Source organism: Nerophis lumbriciformis, linkage group LG38 (assembly GCF_033978685.3).
Source record: "Nerophis lumbriciformis linkage group LG38, RoL_Nlum_v2.1, whole genome shotgun sequence".
NCBI lineage: Eukaryota > Metazoa > Chordata > Actinopteri > Syngnathiformes > Syngnathidae > Nerophis > Nerophis lumbriciformis.
This window is the reverse complement of record NC_084585.2, coordinates 18,776,459-18,788,504: the sequence shown is the minus strand read 5'-3', so window position 1 is coordinate 18,788,504 and position 12,046 is coordinate 18,776,459. Positions and strand designations below refer to the sequence as shown.

General features: G+C 40.5%; 1 protein-coding gene across 2 annotated transcripts; it reads left to right on the top strand.

Annotated features, from left to right (window-relative positions):
- The first annotated feature begins 3,835 nt into the window (after positions 1 to 3,835).
- LOC133578340 (proline-rich transmembrane protein 3-like) lies at positions 3,836 to 9,711 on the top strand. Of its 2 annotated transcripts, XM_061932701.2 has the most exons (4): positions 3,836 to 4,087; positions 4,152 to 4,541; positions 7,554 to 8,044; positions 8,141 to 9,711. In XM_061932701.2, the coding sequence occupies exons 2-4, from the start codon at positions 4,175 to 4,177 to the stop codon at positions 9,131 to 9,133; spliced, it is 1,851 nt and encodes a 616-aa protein (XP_061788685.1). In that variant the 5' UTR covers positions 3,836 to 4,087; positions 4,152 to 4,174; the 3' UTR covers positions 9,134 to 9,711. The 2 variants fall into 2 exon arrangements, with proteins under 2 accessions (XP_061788685.1, XP_061788684.1); XM_061932700.2 differs by having other exon boundaries at positions 3,837 to 4,087; positions 7,554 to 9,711.
- The last annotated feature ends 2,335 nt before the right edge of the window (positions 9,712 to 12,046 follow it).

The following is a 12,046-nucleotide window of genomic DNA, read 5'->3' as shown; positions in this document are numbered from 1 at the left end:
TATTACAGCAAAAATCATATGGGTTGATTGGCATGTTTATTCTGTAAGCTAACTTCAATAGTTTGAAATTATTTTGACAGTTAATGCCAGTTATCCTGTCAACCTTTCACAAGACTTCAATTTGTTAATTGAAAGTATAAACAGTATAAACACTTTTTACAGTAAACAAATGGTAAAACAGTACTAAACAATTCCATAAAAAAAAAAATTGGTGTCATTATTAACTTTCTGTGCAAGCTTGTATAATCTACTGCCTTGTTCAATTGTAAAAAATATTCTGTGCCTAAAATTCACATTTCTATCACAATTATCATACTGTAAACATGGTAAGCTAACTTCATTAAAATTAATAGTCCTGTCAATAGCATGGAATTACAATTCAAATGTAGTTTTTTTGTAAGCCTTTCAAAAGAATTCAAAATATGAAAAATTAATGAAAATTAATTGAAGCCATCAGACACTTGAAAAGTGGCACATCACATCTCTAATGTAATCATTTTAACTTTTCAACAGAAATAGCACTGCAAAAATATTAAGGACATACTTCTGTATTTTGGTAGTTATGCTGTCAACATTTAACAAGATTTCTTCAACTTGGACTTGAAAGCATAAATAGTATAAACACTTTTAACAGTATGTCGTGCTGTGAAATACAGCCGACAGGATTGCGCACCAAACACGAAGCAAGGCCAAAGCGCATGCGGTGCAGGAGAACAAAGGACTTCTTTCATTTAAGGTTTGTGATAAACCATCAAACTCATTCGTTAAAAGGACTCTATAGTAATATAAAGCGAATTTTTCTGGACATTATCATGCAAGAAAAGTTTATTTTTGGGACTGCGATCACCGCGTAATGATTTTTAAAGGTTGCATTACAAACATTTAACTGTCCCATGTGATCAGCCAGTGCGATTGGAAGTCCATGCTCAATTATTGCCTCCGTAAATAAAACTTCGGCATTTATCACATCCAAAGAATCTGTTTGGGCGACGAAAAACGTTGAAAGTTTTCCACTTGTATCGCTAGCAACGGCATTAGACTTGTGTTTTTTTGTCCCAAAGTGGTCTTTTACATCGCTAATTCCTCCGTGTCCGATCGAAAAATCTTGTCTGCACAAGGTGCAATTCGCGTAGTTTTCACCCTTTTTTTTTTTTTAATTAATGAAAAACCGTATTTTTTATCACTGCACCCGTAACCCGGAATAGGTTGATGAAAACCGTACGAATTACGGGAAAACCGGAGTAGTTGGCAGGTGCCTCACTAATGCCTTGCATCGTCTATATTAGATATAACGGGCGGGTGGTTGACGACTTTCTGATGCGGTTGCGGATGAAATATTTGCCTATCCGCGCATCTCTAATATATATATATATATATATATATATATATGTATGTGTGGGAAAAAAATCACAAGACTATTTCATCTCTACAGGCCTGTTTCATGAGGGGGGGTACCCTCAATCATCAGGAGATTTTAATGGGAGCATTCACATACCATGGTTTATATAGGGCACAGAGTGGGTGGGTACAGGCTGGCGTAGGGGCGTGGTGATTGGCTCATGTGTTACCTAGGAGGTGTTTCCGTCTGTGGCGGCATGCTGTTACAAGGTTCAGATTGAGGCTAGCGAGCTGGGAGAGGAGGAAACTCCAGATTGAGGCTAGCGAGCTGGGAGAGGAGGAAACTCCAGATTGAGGCTAGCGAGCTGGACACAAATTCCTCAATCTGATTGACAAACACTTTCCCAAAGACAACACCCTAAGAAAAGTATTCAACAAGAACAACATTAAATTGAGCTACAGCTGCATGAACAATATACGACAAATCATCTCAAACCACAACAAAACAATTGCAAATGAGCCGTCGGCCCCCGGACAGAGCGACTCCAAAACCAACAAAGGCTGTAACTGTCGAAAGAAACCTGATTGCCCTCTCAACGGGGGGTGCTTACAAACATCAGTTGTCTACCAATCTAAGGTAATACGCAAGGACATTAACACATCCGACACATATGTAGGATTAACCGAGGGAGAATTCAAAACCAGATGGAACAATCACAAGGCTTCTTTCAGGAACCAAAACCTGCGGAATACCACAGAACTCAGCAAACACATTTGGGACCTCAAAGACAATAATGTTGAATATTCAATAACATGGCAAATTCTTGCATCCAGCACACCTTACAATAGTGGTAATAAAAGATGCAACCTATGCTTGAAAGAGAAACTGTTTATTATTTACCGTCCAGACCTGTCATCCCTCAACAAGCGCAGCGAAATTGTAACAGCATGCCGCCACAGACGGAAACACCTCCTAGGTAACACATGAGCCAATCACCACGCCCCTACGCCAGCCTGTACCCACCCACTCTGTGCCCTATATAAACCATGGTATGTGAATGCTCCCATTAAAATCTCCTGATGATTGAGGGTACCCCCCCTCATGAAACAGGCCTGTAGAGATGAAATAGTCTTGTGATTTTTTTTTTCCCCACACATACATATATTGCGCTCTACTACGGTATCGAGCACTATTTTTTGGATAACCTTATTAAGACATATATATATATATATATATATATATATATATATATATATATATATATATATATATATATATATATATACATTGTCTTTATAATCCGTTTTGTCATTTAACATCAATTAATATTGATGTTCTTCAACATTTAACATTGTCACGTTAAAAAAAAACTTTTTTTTAAACTTGGGACTTCCCGTGGGCCGGATTTTGGATGCTCGGGGGCTGGATCCGGCCCACGGGCCGTAGTTTGGGGACCCCTGATTTACATCGTAAATTGTCACTGAAGGCATCAAAACTATGACACCTGTGAAGTGAAAACCATTTCAGGTGACTACCTCTTGAAGCTCATCGAGAGAATGCCAAGAGTGTGCGAAAAAGTAATCAGAGCAAAGGGTGGCTATTTTGAAGAAACTAGAATATAAAACATGTTTTCAGTTATTTCACCTTTTTTTGTTAAGTACATAACTCCACATGTGTTCATTCATAGTTCTGATGCCTTCAGTGACAATCTACAATGTAAATAGTCATGAAAATAAAGAAAACACATTGAATGAAAAGGTGTGTCCAAACTTTTGGCCTGTACTGTATGTAATAATACTTGAACAATATTGCAGTCTAAAACAGCACATTTGTCAATATCAACAAGTATCGAATAATTATAGTTTCATAGTATTTACACATACAAAATCTCCAAGGCAGAAGCGTATTAGAAAGTATCCAGTAACTAACGTGTCCGCATCATTCAAATGACTACATCATGAGCTATAACTTCTTGAATTTATTGTGGCCACTAGGTGTCGCCAAAAACAATTACAACTCCACTTTGACCCCAAAACACAGTCCATTACAGACTTATGCTGATAAATAGGTTAGTGTTCCTCATACTGTTTGACTAATTTCGCTTTATCAAAACTTTTCAAAATGATAAAAGTATATACCGGTATGATCAGATCAATGACAAAATCGGCCAAAACTCAGGGCACCAATATCACAATTGAAGTGAACCCCTAATTATTGTTCCCTATTACCTCTTTACAGTAGTGTTTCAACACACACGCATGAATATGCAATATAAAGCCACATAATAAAGCTCCCACGTTGCTGTGCTTGAGTGCCGTTGGCCGTGCTTGCTGTGACTTTGTACTTCCTTAAGAATCTTAATGTAATCCATTTGAGAGGGATTGACCTCAACATAACTGCTGTAGACAGGTGTGTCTACAGCAGTGAGGCATGGGGGTGCGGGGGGTTGTTGGCGAGCGACAATTAAAACGTCACAATTTCTCACATGGTTTACTTAATTTTCTTTTGAATTATAGAGGATCTTTAAGAACGTGTTCCAGGTATTCACTTCAGCTGTGATCCGGTCCTTGCATTGTTTTGGTGTTGGTTGCAGGCAGCATGGCGATGGGAGGCTGCCAAGTAAGCAGCCGGTGCAGTAAGAAGAATAAGCTTGATGGTCTGCAGTGGTGAATGTCATCAGAGAGCAGCAAGCAGGCGCCCGAGGACCTGCTTCACATGATGCATCCATGAAGGCATAAGGATTTACAGGTATCCTCTTGATCCTCAACCGTTGATTCTTTTTGTGTCATAGTCATTCTGCTTGATTCTACAGGTTTCGGATCCGACTGGACAAAGATGGGGTGTCTCTCTCTGCTCCTCATTACTCTGACTGCGTGTCTCCCTTCACTTGGAAGCTTGTCAGACTCACATTCCTGGACAGAGACGACCATTCGTCGAGTGAGTGAAACAGAACATAGCAGCGTGGGCAGCAAGGCAAACCGATTGGATGGCACAATTCGTCCCCTTGCAGAGGAACAGGCCAGAAACCAAGATGAGTTGACCCCGACTGGAAGCGTCGCCGTCACTAGACCTCAGTTATTTGGGCCTGGAGCCTCTGGAGCAGCAGACGCTAATTCTTCCGTTACAATACGCAGTCGTCTAGGAGTAAAGTCCCTGGGCCGTCTCCGCAAAACTGCAAGTGTTGATAACAGATCCCTAACTGGCAAGTGATATGCAGATATTCTTCTTTTTCTATCTTATTTCTACACACACACTTTAATTAATGCCTTTTTCCCTCGGAAAACAAATATTGGGACATCTCGAATATAAGATGACCCGATATTTGTTCTATAGTGTCTTCTATTTGGTTGAACATAGTATGAACATAGTATTTCTGTAATTTTCTTCAGAAATACGGAAATACAGAAGAAATTTGTGTTAAATATGCACAAATTTGTCCCCACTTGCTGGTTTGCATGTACAAACCTCTAGATCTCAAATATAAGACGACCCATCTTTTTCAGACTTTTTCCTGTGGGGAAGAATACAATCCTATATTCGGGTCAATATGGTATTTGTTGTTTTCTATTGGGTCAAATTGTTTGTAATGAACAAATCGGCAGCACCTGCCCGTTTTCATGTATTAACATCTAGGTTTTAAATATAAGATGGCCCTTGATTATTCAGATAATTTTCTGGGGAAGACAACCATCTTGTAATCAGGTCAACAAGGTATTTTTGTTGTAGTGTACAGTACAGGCCAAAAGTTTGGACACACCTTCCCATTCATGCGCTTTCTTTATTTTCATGACTATTTACATTGTAGATTGTCACTGAAGGCATCAAAACTATGAAGTGGAGTTATGTACTTGACAAAAAAAAGGTGAAATAACTGAAAACATGTTTTATATTCTAGTTTCTTCAAAATAGCCACCCTTTGCTCTGATTAAGGCTTTGCACACTCTTGGCATTCTCTCGATGAGCTTCAAGAGGTAGTCACCTGAAATAGTTTCCACTTCACAGGTGTGCTTGAAGCTCATCGAGAGAATGCCAAGAGTGTGCAAAGCAGTAATCAGAGCAAAGGGTGGATATTTTGAAGAAACTAGAGTATAAAACACATTTTCAGTTATTTCACGTTTTTTTTGTTAAGTACATAACTCCACATGTGTTCATTCATAGTTTTGATGCCTTCAGTGACAATCTACAATGTAAATAGTCATGAAAATAAAGAAAGTGCATTGAATGAGGAGAAGATGTGTCCAAACTTTTGGCCTGTACTGTATATTGACCATGAACATAAGACAACCCATCTTTTCAAACTCATCTGGGGGAAAGCACTTTGTTGTATTCAAATCCGTACAGTATAGTTTTTAATCTATTTGGAGAAAATAGTTTTTCAATATCTACATAATTTGGTACCGCTTGCTAGTTTTCATGTGTAAACCTCTAGACCTCAAATATATGACGATTTGATATTTTTCAGACTGTTTTCTGTGGGAAAATACGAGAAATGATATCTTATATTCGGGTCATTATGGTGTTTTTGATGTAGACAATATTTGATGCCACTTGCATAAACCTCTGGACCCCGAACATTACTTCTCTTTTGTAACACTTCTCTTTTGTAAAGTAAATATGTACAGCAGATATGGGCATCTACAATAATATGATTTGTCTAAGTGGCTGGACAGGATAGATTAAAAAAAGAAATAAATAAATAACACTCCGTTTTGAACAATAACCCACATTTTTAACAGTTAATCAAATACTATTCCCGTCCTCATGATACAGACAGACTAGATTTGGGGTGTCCAAAGTGCAGCAGATGTCACAAGTCACATATTGTCATAGAAGTGCACCCACACTTTTGCCAAGTACTGTCTTACCAGTTTCTCATAGAGCAGAGGTGTCCAAAGTGCGGCCTGGGGGACATTTCTGGCCAGGAGCTAGTGCTTGTAAGCCCTGGGCGTATTGAAAAATTACAATTAACTAATCATTAATAACATGCATTATTAGATCTCTCGATACCAGTTTTTCACTTCCGATACGATACTGATAATGCAGTCTTAACTATTGGTTGATACCAATCTGAAATTAGAACAAAGTATACAAACTTTTGGTTTGGCTTTTTTTGTATTGTGTAATTTTAGACATTGTTTGATTAAGTTGTGATCACATGTGCTCTGCATGCTGGATAGAGCTTGAATCTGAAATTGACTGTTTACTATTTACAAACGTAGCTGTTATATCTTTTTTTCTTATACTTTCAAGTCTCATTTGCAAGTATGTATTCATTTCAGTTTGTCCTCAAGTGTGTTGTCGTAGTCAGGAGGTAGTCTTTGCCATTAAGTTGAATGTACCAGTCTTGTGTTTTGTTGAGCCCTACAACTGTACTGTAAGTATTGTACTCATTACACACCAGCGGTTTGATTGCAACATGCTTCTTGGTTGTAGTTTTGATTGCTATATATGGAAGTGTTCAAATCACTTTGTAAAATCGTTAATCCTAATTCGTGGCATGTATATGGCATATCCAATGTAAATTAGCATCAAGCTAGCACATTTGTTTTAATGCATTTTTTAAATGTTATTTTGTGCCTCATGTAAGTTATATTGACACACTACATTTATGTATGTTCAGCTTTACAGTGTTTTGAAGTAAATACTTTTAAGAGGCTCTCAAATGGAGACAACCAGTTATCTGTCTGCTGAGCTAGCAAGAAGAGATGTTAGTGAGAGCAGAACAGACTGCTTTTATCGGAGATTTTAGATGGAGGCTGATACAATTCGATACCTTTTTTTTCCGGAAATCATTCCAATATCCAATATCAGTATTGGCTCGGGACAGCCCTATTACACTAATTTGCTTTGTTGTCTAAAACACAGAGCTAAGATGTGGATGTTTTGTTGACATAGCTTAACATATATCAATCAATCAATCAATCAATCAAAGTTTATTTATATAGCCCTAAATCACAAGCGTCTCAAAGGGCTGCACAAGCCACAACAACATCCCCGGCTCAGATCCCACATCAGGGCAAGAAAAAACTCAACCCAATGGGATACAATGAGAAACCTTGATCTATTGACCTACATTGTTTTAGGATCTTTTTATTTTACAAATTGTATCAAAGTGCATCCTTATTTTTTTATGAATGTAAAAGTTTGGACACCCCTGCTCTAGAAGACTTCTGATGACAAAATGGGTCATTAATATGTTTGTCTCTCCTATTAGATGAAGACCACCCAGTCCAAACTCGTGTGTTTTCCTCTGCGACAAAGGACAACTTGTCGAGATATGGACGACCATGCATCCAAAGTCCTTGTGTCCGTCTTACCAACTACAACGGCACCAACCTGCAGTGGGACGACATGAGACGCACGCTGGCGTTCGCCTGGGAAATCCACGTCTTTGGCTCAGCCAGCCTCTTTATTCTGATGGCGTCTTTGGCTTTTTTAGGACTAGTCGGTGCCTCCACTCTACCTTACCCCCACTGCGGCACTCTGATGCTGGCTAACAGCGCCCTGATTGTGGGGGGTGCCGTGCGGGCCGTCCACCTGCTGCTGGATCCTTACGGGACCTGTCAGATCGTGTCTCACGCCACGCTGGCGGCGCTGCAGAATGTCCCCATGCAGCTTCTCCCGTGGGCTCAGGTCACCCTCACGCTTGTCACGCCCAGGCGGTTCAAATTGTTCCTGTTCCCGGTGATGCTGCAGAAGCCTCAGGTGGTCGCAGGGCTGCTTGTCTCACACTGCACTGTTCTCCTAGCAGCAGACTTACATTTCACTGATTTATTGCCACTGCTCCCTCTTTTCCTGCAGACTCTGTCCCTCTGCTGGGGCCTCCCGTTCTGCATGGAAATCCTCACCAAGTCCCTTTCCCATTTAAACATCTTCTACAGGTCTTCACTTCTTCGGGGGGTTTCTACACAGAGGATCGAGATGTGCGCAAAGCGAGTCACAGCCGTGTGCGCCTCCCTGGGCATTGTTTGCTGTAGCCTTCAGATTTGCAGTCTCCTGTGGCTCTACGGGCTGATGGGGAACTGGAGGCGCTTCGGTTGGGGCTGGTGGCTAGGTCAGTTCTGGGCTAGGATTCTGGAGTTAGCTTGGGGCTTCTCCTTGCTCGTCTTGGGTTCCTGGATCTTCTGGATGCCCTCCAGGAGACGTGGCCAACGCGAGGTCTCGAAGACGACAAGCTGGTGGGACAGGGTCTTAGCCAGCGTCCAACAAGGGCGGCTCAAGCGGAGTGAGAAGAAATGGAGAGCGCTGATGCCAAACAACTTGGCTAAGCATCATTTGTCAGGAGCGAGTTTCATCACGAGTCCCTATGAAAACCAACCGTCTGTCGTTGTAACAGAATACAAGTGCGATCCCTCCGGCATCAGCAATGGTGACTCTCAGGCAGCGTTCCTGCAAAAAGTGAGTGAGCGTGAATGTATTCTCTCCTTCATTGAGCTTGACACGAGGTCACCATCTCCCGTTAACCCGAGGCGCAGCATGGACAATGCCCTCCATCACGGACAGCTTCTAGCCGGTAGTCTGTTTACACCTCCTCCTCCTTCATGGACGCACTCTGACGACGAGAACGGCACGACGGCTTTCCCTCCGGCCTATGTTGGCTACGGCTGGATGATAGACACGGAATCCATCCCCGCATCTCTGGATCATTTCCAAGCCAGGGAGCCGTCACAGATCACGGATAACGGTTGTAATGACCAGTCTCCGAAAACCCATCGGGAAGAGGAGTTTTCTTCAAGGTTATCAACGCCGTCACATTCAAATGATTGGTCCGATGAAGATGTCACCAACTTTTAAGACGTAACATCTTTAATCTGAGGTCTTCAACACGGGGTCCGCAAAGGTACTGCAGGAGTGTTTTGACATTTTTGATGGATTAGACTAAGGGGTCCCCAAACTACGGCCAAACACAAAGTCCGGCCTGCGGGAAGTCTCAAGCTTTTTTTTAATTAGTCCGACCGCTTCTATGTTAGCTACCTCTCTTTGTTTATAATGTCTATTTTTCTGCTGGATCTACTCTCGATTTCCTTTTTGCTGCAACGGTTACATATACTGTAATACTGTACATCAGGAGTGTCCGACTCATTTGAGTTCAGGGGCCGCGTGGAGGAAAATCTGCGCACACGCGGGCCGGACTATTAAAATCATGGCATTAAAACTAAAACATAAAGACAACTTCATATTGTTTTCTTTGTCTTACTTTGGCCAAAAATAGAACAAACACATTCTGAAAATATGACAATAAAAGTATTGAAAAAAATACCCGGCAGCCGTAAAGTTTAGATCAGGGGTCTCAAAACTACGGCCCGCGGGCCGAATACGCCACAATGTCGGGCGAGCGTGCACACGCGGCGCACTCTTTTAGTCAATTAATGCGTGAGGAATATATATATATATATGTATATATATATATATATATATATATATATATATATATATATATATATATATATATATATATATATATATATATATACATACACACACACACAGCCCGGCCCCCGGACAAATTGTTTTAACCCAATTCAGCCTCTGAGTCAAAAACTTTGGGGACCCCTGAATTAGACATTTTTATACATGTTTCTTTGTAGAATTCCCCCACAATTTTTACACAAACTTAAATGTCTTTAAATGCATTAAATGTATCAAGTTGAATTAATTTAATATAAAGTACAATAATTAAATTAAATGAACATTGATCAAACACACTGTGTTTGGAAATCACTTTACGTTGCAGATTTGAAATAAAAACATGAATAATCATCTTAGAGTGTCTGCCCTGAGATTGGTAGGTCGTGAGTTCAAACCCCGGCCGAGTCATACCAAAGACTATAAAAATGGGGCCCATTACCTCCCTGCTTGGCACTCAGCATCAAGGGTTGGAACAAGGGGATGGGTCAAATGCGGAGGGTAATATGTGTGACTATCAGTGCGACTTTAACTTTAACTTTATCATCAAGTTAACGTCTAAGATAGGTAGCAATTAACACTCCAGTTGCCATCTAGCGATTAGAGGCACTTGCTGCCACCTAAGGATACGCATGTTATTTTGCCAGCTAGCTATAAGCGGTGCTATACTAAATTATTTTAATATCTTAGTATTCCACAATAGCAAGGTATCTTTAGGACCAGGTTAATCACTCCATCAGTTTAAGGGACAGCGACAACATTGTCCTAAATTACAGTGGAACCTCGATTCACGAACCCCCCCTTTTTTTCAAAGTTTTCGATTCATGAACAACTAAAACCAAGTCTACGTGCGAACCATGTCTCTGCGTATGAACGCTACATTCATTCATTTTGTGTCCCCCTGGCAACCATGTTGTGGTTGCTCGTAATGAGGAGATTGAGGAAGTCGGCTTCGTACCACAGCAAGTTTTTAATTGTGATGAGACCGGACTTTTCTGGAAAAAATGCCAAAGTGTACATAAAAAATGTTTTTATATTTGATCTATTGACCTGATGTTACCATCATTACATGATAAAAGGTGGCCCAAATGTATACACTATAATTTAAATAAATTATGAACTATGTGAGCATATAGAAAATAACAGAAGTAAATTCCTACAACATACCGGTACTAATTAAATATGAGTTGATGCAACTCTTGAATTTGTCCATGTTGGAAGTTACAGAAAATATGTTGGTGGGAATTGAATTCCACTGCCGTGGTGTCCTTGGTGCATGTAGGAAGACTGATTAAGATCTGTGTTAGACCTTGTTACAGTGACTCTGTAGGGGGTGCAGTTTCAGAAGATCGTGTCGTTCGAACGTTGCAGACCAATGGGGGGAGAATTCCAGACAGCCCAAGGGATGGGTGGGTTCAAAAAGAAGTGACGGTAGAAGGTGCAAAGGGATGCAACATTTCTTCGATGCTCCAGTGGATACATTTCAACGTGGGTATAGGGTCATCTATTCTTATTTCACAGTGGAGGAGAAGGCTACCTCTCGTTCAGCGGTGTCTCGTTCAAGAGCACGCACACACACACACACACAGAAACACACACACACGGCCCCTCCCCTAGCCCCCTCCTCTTTCCCCCTCTCTCTGCTCCTCTCTCTTGTTTCGTCAGCTGCTCCTTTGCCGATTACATTGAAAGTGGATTTTACTTTTTTTAAAATATTTGTAATTGTAGCAATATGCTTGTTAAAGTTAAGGATATTTGTGATTGTTGATCTGTTTGTGAGGGCAGTTGATCCACCACCCTCTAGTTATTTGTGTTTGATTTACAGTAATGTATAGCACTTTATATTGTGTTCAAAGTGTACAAACCTTAACTTAAATATGGACTTTTGTCAAGATTGGGACCCATTATTTATGTTTACATTTATTGTTTCTTATAGAGAGATTTGCTTCACTATAAAAACTTTTACTAACCCTGTTAAATAATCAATTAAGTTTGTAAATCAAGGTTCCACTGTATTAGCAATTAGCAGTGGCACTGACATTGGCCCCTTTGCACACACTTTGTCTTTGCACCAAACACACCTGCCTTGCTGTACGGCAGAAATTGTTTATCCAGAAAAATAAAAGGATGCAGGGAAAAGCACTGTGATATATTTTGTACATTAAATATGCTAACACCCGACCAATATAGGTCAATATATGCGAATTTCGACAAAACATCAGGTCACTTTTTTTAGGCACCCCCATACTAGTCGCCCCGCACGTTGGACACCCCTGCTGTGTGGGGAATTGAGAATGCATA